Raw genomic sequence first — 8369 nt, 5'->3', positions numbered from 1 at the left:
CTCTCTTTGACTCTCACGCACTTTCCTAAACTCTACCAAAGATCCAAATTATATTTAAATGTGTAAGAAATAGGATCTCATATGTTAAAACTATTTAGATGACAAAGAAACTGTAATTGGAAGGGAATTAAAGAAATACATTTATTAGCTCATGTAACAATTTTATTTTATTAAGGATTACGGATTGCCTTTAGTGAGGGAATTTTTAATGTCAAAGCTGTCTCCACGGCAAATTCTGTTAATAAGATGCATTTGTGACCTTGGTATTAATACAGTCATGCAAAGCACATAATAGAATCACACTAAAACAAAGAAAATGAAAAAAATTTAAACGAGGCAAAGGAATAACAAGTTTTGCTGTGATTTTGCTTATTTCCATAAGATACTCCTTTTATTTGATTTTATGAACATACTTACTTATGCACTATACTGAAATACTGTACAAAACTGCAAGAAATGCCACTATTTGACTACTTATGTTTCTACAAAAACACCATCATAAAGGTGTATCTATTAGTAAAAGTCAACTAATAACTGCTAATGTAGATGTGAGTCAAAAGGTTTTCAGGTTTTCCAAAAATGTTAAATCTAGGCATGAGACACAATTGTTAACTTCTATTAACACATTTCAGGGGCACAGTGAGTATATTTTAAAATATTAAAAGAAAATGAATTTTATCCATTAATAATTAGTAATCATATAAAATTGAAAACTGTGGTTTCTAGTTTAGTTATTCGCGTGTGTTCTAATTTAGTTAATCAGTGTGTGTGTGTGTGCGCGCGCGCGTGCGCGTGCACACGCACATGCTCATTTACGTATGTGCGTGTGAACTAATCCACGATCTGTTGGTGATGCTTTAAAGTTTCTGTTTAAAAATGTTCAACTCTTACCAAAACCTCTTCTGGTATACAAAGCTGTTGTAAATTTGAGTCGGTGAATTTAAAGTTGCAATTTACAAAAGCAGATTTACATTAATTCTGATCTGAAAGTGCTGCTTCAAAACAGAAAAAAGTGCCAATTAACTGCCCTTTCCTTTGTAATTAGTGGCTTCTGAGTCCTGATGACAAGAAGCCTTAAGGCAGAATTTGCAGTAAACAGGAAAGAAGAGAATCGTTTAAGTGCTCATCTAAACGCTGGGACACCTATGAATTCTCATTGGCGGGAGTTTTTGGCACAATTTTCTGATCGACATGAATGTTGCTTTACAGCAGCCAAGTGGGATGCTTTTTCCAGTCGCCAGCACCAAGAAAATTTAGCTGATCAATTTCGATACAACACATACCTGGAAAGAGTAAGATACATTTATCTTTTTTTTTTTTTTAATTTAAGATAGTTTCCAATGATTAAAATAATCTGTAGGATTTCAATTATTACTCTCAAATAAACTCTGAGGCTAAAATGTAATGACTGTGACATTCTGATAGTTACTAAAGTCTAGGCATAATTAACATCCTGTCAGGAGTGATTCATAATTATTTGAGCTTGTCATGCGGTAATATGTGGTTGCTCTAGATGCTATACAGAGTAATTAAAAGCTGATTTCAGATCCTAGTTTTTTCTTCTGATGTGTGCTAAGCTTCCAATTACACTAGCAGGGTTTCCGAGCAGTCATGAAGGGAACAGATGTGGCAGATACGAGGTTCTGTGATTTAGAAGAATTCATCTTGGAACGACAGTGTTATCTTACGTTATAGTTAGGCTACGGTAGAAAATAGTCCTAATATTTAAGATCTAAATCGAAAGAGTTCATCAAGTGTGGTATAGGAGCCCCATTTTCATCACTAGTAGGGAATAAACCAGGCCACTTTAATGAGAAAGCCACTTTAAATGAGTTCCTAGGGTAAATCTTTAAAAAAGGCAATGGCTCTTTGGGTATGGGGTGCTTTCTGCCTGCAATTCCACAAGTTAGCAAATGCGTGTCTCCGTTAGAGGTCTACTGGTAAGCTATATAGCTATATACATACTGTACATATTGGTTCACAAATTAGCAGTTATTAGTCAGACTGTACATAGCAAAACAAAGTTCTATGTTGCTATACATCCCAAAGATACTTGTGTCCTGATTCAAGGACTGACCCCTAATACAGGTTCTCTGTTTAAATACGTAGCCCAGTAAACTAAATTAAATGTACCAAACAAAACTGGGAAAACTATTCTAGACATTCTGTCAATTTTGCTAACGCTGTTGAAGGTTTTCTTGGCTTCCGCTGGCTTGTTCTCCGGCTTCTTATTGGGTTCTGGCGTGGTTGCACTCTTGGAGATGGTGGAGAGAACTGGGTCTTTTGAAAGATTCGGGGCATAATTGGCAACAGCCACCGCATAAGCATTGTTCTGTATCATGACAGAGGCTTTTTCTTTTTTCTATTGAAAAATACAAGAATTAACACAATGTGGGTTGAGCCTGCCATTTAACATTTTCCAAACTCCAGTTCAAATTCTGAAGGAAAGTATTTTGATAAACATCATTATCCATTAGAAAGATGAAATTTAGGAAAATAAATAAAAGGAGTCCTGAAACCATGAGGAAAGCTCCAGAGTAAAATCAGTGATACCATTTTCCCGGAGAACCATATTTGTTGTTGTTTACATGGAAAACAAACAATCAAAACCACGCATTTAATAAACGATACAACATTTTGACTCTTAAGTTATTCAGATATTTGTTCAATGGATGAGAGAATGAATAAATGAAATGTAGAAATATTTTAACCAGAGGAACGATCATCTACAATGACCACATTTTCTGAATAAAGAAATTTAACTTCAAAAAGATAGATATGTAGATTGCTGAAATAAAATAAAGACATCAGAAAAGAAAAAAAAAAAAAAAAAAAAAAAAAAGAAATTTAACTTCTTTAACTAGATAACAGGGATTCTCATTTTTGTGTCAAACACTTTACTAATATGATGGGAAGCGAACTATATACAGTTGGCAGTGAAATAAATACTAAAAATCTGGGACAAAGATAAAATACAAACTTTGTTTTTTGCCTAGCTCATGCACAACCTGCTTTCCTTCATAATCTCCATCTACTTGAATATGACCCACAGTTATCTCCTGCCTGGACCAGACAACATGCTTCGTGCTCTTCCGGCTTTCACTTGACCTTGTCCAACCATAGACACACTCTAGTCACAGGTTTTTTTTTTTTTTTTTTTTTTTTTTTTTTTAAGACATCAGTGGGATCATGTCACTCCTCAGCTTCAATCTCTTGAATATTCTCTCAAGGAACTTAGAATAAAATCAGTAGTTCTTACCATGGCTTCTTTACTTCATTAATTATACACCAGTCTCATGAAATAACTTCAGTTTTCAAGAACACTTCCTTGTTTTCCTTGTTTGATGCCTATGGCCATGCTGCTTCCTAGACTGGAAGGCTCTCCCTCCAACACACACTTCATGTGTTACGTTAGTCACCATCGAGGGTGTCATTTGTGAAAAACTTCACTACTGGATAGGAGGTAAGTTCTATGCCAATTCCTATGTTACAAATTCCAAAATAGAGGCTAAAGAAGTTTCCTGACATAACCAGGTCTCCTTTCTATTAAGTGGCTGAACGATCACACAAACTCAAGTGCGTGTGACTTTTAAAGTTCTACTTTAAGCATCATACTGTGTGACTTTCTCTTTGAGGAATCTATCTGAAACCTGGGAGTACACTTTTTCCTACCTAGATATCATTTAAAATAATATCAAATTGCCCTTAGAATTCAGACTTTGGGGATGTTCGTTCACCTCTCCCTACTTCACCTTCTAGTTCAAACAAAACGAACAACAAAAAAAAAACCACAGGGGATAATTATACAAAAGCCATAATGAACTGTTGTGAGAATTAAATGAATAAACAAATATTCAAACCACATACAAAAGCACAGCCTCTTAGTGGAGAGCAGTAACAGTTATAACTCTATTACAGGTTAAACAAGATTATTGGCTTATAAAATGTATAGACAATATACATAAACATTGCAAGCAGGACCTCAAAAAAGGTGTCTTGGAAGAGGGACATTTAAGTTAGGTCAAGATTTATGGTGCAAGGCTTAGACATTTTGACAAAGAAACATGAATGCAAACATCCTTTGTTGCAAAAGGAGCCTATGGTTAAAAACTCTGTTACTGACTCTTACCAACCCCCTTCTTGCCCAACGCAAATAACCTTCAGTTGTATATAAACCCACAGTTGGTGCTAAAATTATTTAGCAAACTCTGAAGCAGACACACTAACAAATCAGAACAGGTCCTCTAACTAATTGGGATGAATATCTGCTGTAAATACCGAGAGGGCTGTACCAGGATGTACCAACAAATATCAACCCTGCATGTTTATATGCTGGTGTGTGTGTGTGTGTGTGTGTGTGTGTGTGTGTGTGTTTAATCCCAATGCTGAAGATACTACAATAAGCGGTGTTAAAAATAATTTTAATGTATGTGTGTAACTTTTATTGACAACCACAGAGAACAAGATTTCATCATATATCTTTTTCATTGCTCAAAGTATGGCTTCAATCTCTGAATGTAAGTATAAAGTTGAGAGACAAGCTCAGTACCTGACAAGATGACGGCTTGACTTCACAATGCTCTCTTGGAACTTGGAAACTTGATTATTTTCAGAACCAACAGCAAGCAAAAGTGCAACAGTCATGAGTACTAGCTTTAGTAAAAGCCAGTGGTGGACACCTGTAATTTCTAACCAGTGAATTAAATGAAGCCCAGGACACCCTCATGGTCCTAAACCTTCTCAATTCCTAGCCACAGCCCACTAAAGCCTTTCTGGCTCAAATCTTACAAAGTCTTGTTTTAAAGGATAAAATAACTCCCTTCAGTCCATTTGAAAGTAATTGTCACAAATCTGCAGTAAAACAAATTGTTCTTACCTATTTAAGATTATTAATATCATGTATATAGAGAAAAAATGCTGTTGAATTCATAGATGACTTACAGTCCTTAGATCTGCTAAACCAGAGTACACAGATTAAGTCCACATAATATATTCTATTACTGTTCTGCTGGTGATAGTATTAAAACATATTTGTACTCTAGGCCATTACTAGAAGATACTACCTCACTCTATTCATTATTAACTTCCATTAAAAAGAACCAAACTGATATATGATGTTATAAATCCTCTTCAAGTATCATACAAGCCTCTGATCAAGGCAGACCATCAACAGGTTGAGTCCTTGGGACAATGATTTTGCCTCTTTGAGAATAATTTTACTTTATTCAATGCGACCCTTGGCCTACACTCAGACCGTCAGAGCCTTGGAGAGAAATAATGCAATGAAGACTATCATTGTGTTAACTGTTCACACCAGTACTAACTGCCACAAGATAATTTTTTTAAGGTTCATGTCCATATATAGAGTTTTTTTATTCTTTCGAGAATCAGGCCAGGTTCCAATAGTTCACACTACCTAATTTCTCATAGTCTAATTTGATCATTCTGTATTTCTGCTTTAATCTTAGGTAGGCCACTTCATATAAGAATAAGGCCAGGTATGCCTGAAAATATAAGTAAAGAAATCAATGTTAAATGTGAAGAATGAAAACAAACAGAAGGAGAATGGGGGACATGAAGGCAAGTGGACACTGCAAATTTCTATTAATTTTAAGTAACTGCTAAGGCTTTTGTAACCAATACATGGATGATTGACATAATATCTCTCATCCGAATTCTTACCTGTTATATTTCACTAGGCTTCTCTATCATATATTCCATGGGTAATTAAAACATAAAATATCCAGAAATGAACTGGGGTTACTTTTACTCCCAACCTAATTCTTTATACCTCCCTATATCCCCTAACTTGTGAATGATACCACAGTTGAGCCAGGAAATGATAACCAACACACACTGACCCCCTAGACAGATCCATTTTATACTACTCAGCTCAAAATCGCTTCTTATTGCAGTAAGTACGCCTTCCATGTGTTTTCATAGCACACTAGTGTTTGTCTCAATAATGGAGCGTATACTTTTTTCATTTATTTTTTCTTCTATTTAATCGTGAGCTCCTTGAAAGCATACACAGTGCAATGCAGAGCTCCTAGCATAGTTCCTAGCACAGAAAAGGCTTAAAAAATGTTTACAGGGAATGACATGCACAAGAATGATTAGTGTGATCAAAAATACATATTTAGAAGATATATAATATATAAAACATAAAGTATTTTATAATGTAGGCATTTATTAAATTCATAAAAACTAGATTCCCATAGTATGTCCTACAATTCTGCTATGTAATTATCTTGAAAGTCCTCAATTTTATTATTCCACATGTCTGTGAAAGTTGTTTTACTATAATTGGACTCATATAACTGGAAAGGGGGAAAATATGGCTAAACACAAAATTGGTAACATATATTTTTAAACATTACTGGGGAAAAAGATTAAAATATGCTACTATAGAATATGTTGATGATGCTACTGAAGTGGAATGAAAATGAAATATAGTGCATACTACTTAAATTTTCTATTTTTTAAACAATGTTTTATAGGGTTCAGAATATTCTGAGTTTATTACTTTGTTAGAATGTCTGAATATGTATTTAAGATTTCAAGTGTGGAAAATTCCTGATTATAGAAATCAAAATGTCTTGATTTTTGCCCCATGGGGCAAACCAATCTCAGCTTCCTTAGAGTATTAGATAAAATAATGTGTTAAATAACTTGAGCAAATGTTCTATCTAAAATATAGCCATCTATTAGCAAAGTGTCCTGGGATACAAATAAAAATAATAATCACATGGTTTCAGAATTGGAAAGAATGGCAGAGATTGTCCTTAGGATCAGGAAATGGAGCTCTCATAAATGTAATACTAAATAAGACAGACTTTGGAAAACACCCAAGGTAGCCAACAGTGGCAACTCTATGCTCTTGCTATATACACCATGTTGCCTTTTTAGTCTATTGTGGCTACTATCCATTAAATGTAAAGCAGCAACATGCTCCTTGGTCCGATAATGCTGCTATTAACTGTCTGCTAACCATCCTGACTGAGAAAAGTGATACTTACAGAAGATTGTTTGAAGGTTATACAGTCCATCCACTTCTCTAAGTACTCTAAAGTCTTTCCTTGGATTAAATTGGGCCATGAGAAAGCTATATACTTGGACCATATTAGCTTAGCGCCTTGAAGAATTGCCTTCACTGAGTTGTATGTTAATGTAATGCCTTCAGCTTTTATTGAAGGGGACTACAAGAAACATCAATATGAAATTCATTACTGCCTTTATTGGGAAAATGCTGACATTACTTTCAACAGTACCCAACTTTCCCTAATATAAAACCCATATGATAGTGGTTTATATAATTCAGTGTAGGAAAATAGTTTCCATAAGAAAATTTATACTTCCATTTTTTGATTAAAAAAAAAAAAGATAGTAACTCCCCACCACCCCATGGTTTACTCCAGGAGCCAAGAAGTTCAGAATTTAAAGTTCCACTTCTCTAGCTATGGATTACACTTAATGTTCTGGCCCAAATGGTGTACATACTTATATTCTATTTTCCTTCATCCTGATATCCTACTTCTACTTATATTTTATTTTATAATAATTTAAGCACATGCATTCTTTTCGTAAACTGCCTGAAATGCTTTTGGAACAAGGCTGGATGTTAAAAAAAATATGCAAACAAATGAATAAAACACTTGACATGTGATGTTTTCTATGAATTGCATGGTGTGAATCACAAAACAATGGCACGTTTCATGTTAGTTTGGTTATTACATTGCTAAGTCTGTGTTTTAAGTAATTTAATATCTAGTGTGTTTCCACAGAATATGCTTTTTTTGGCCAGTGTAGAACCACTGACTCAGATTTAGAAATGGAAACAATCTCAAGAGACTAAAGTCATTTATTTTTAATTTAATTCAAATAAACTATGTGCTAACTGTTATGCCAGTAATAGAGAAAATGATGAGTAAGACATAACTATTATTCTCTTAGATCACATAGCCTACTGTTGGAAACAAAAATGCAGTAAAAGTATAACTTAATCAGGTTACACAAAAGGAATTTGTATTGGGTACTTTAGAAACATATCAGGGGTGGCAATTATATTCATTTAGAAAGTTTCAATATTAAGTAAAATCAGGTGGATATTAAAAACTAAGTAGGGGTTCATTAGTTAGGGAAGGAAGGAGGGGGCATTTTACTAAGAGGGATCAGCACATTCTAATGTCACAGAGATGTGCAGGGGCACGGATATTTGGAGATGTTTGTAATGGCTAGAGGGAGAATATGAGCATGTAATTTAGCTCTGTGTTCAATTTGGATGCACCACTTATTAGATGTGATCCTGAGCAAGTAACTTTATGTTGATCAATCCTATAGTTTCTCATTACTATTTTTTAAAGATTTTA

At 34.5% G+C, this 8369-nt stretch overlaps 1 protein-coding gene across 4 annotated transcripts in view; it reads right to left on the bottom strand.

Annotated features, from left to right (window-relative positions):
* Positions 1-389: 389 nt before the first annotated feature.
* The window catches only part of GABRA2 (gamma-aminobutyric acid type A receptor subunit alpha2), a gene marked incomplete at its 5' end in the record, with an annotated part of 121571 nt that continues 113591 nt past the window's right edge, over positions 390-8369 (bottom strand). For 3 of the 4 annotated variants that reach the window (XM_082728494.1, XM_082728495.1, XM_082728496.1), the window contains one exon: positions 390-2362. In XM_082728494.1, the coding sequence (XP_082584620.1) occupies positions 2066-2362 (297 nt within the window). In that variant the 3' untranslated portion in view covers positions 390-2065. Of the gene's footprint in view, positions 2363-7019; positions 7200-8369 lie in introns of all 4 variants that reach the window. The other variant, XM_082728497.1, reaches the window with a different exon arrangement.

Source organism: Mustela nivalis, assembly GCF_964662115.1.
Source record: "Mustela nivalis genome assembly, chromosome: 4".
In the NCBI taxonomy this organism is placed as follows: Eukaryota; Metazoa; Chordata; class Mammalia; order Carnivora; family Mustelidae; genus Mustela; species Mustela nivalis.
This window is presented reverse-complemented; position numbering and strand designations above follow the sequence as displayed.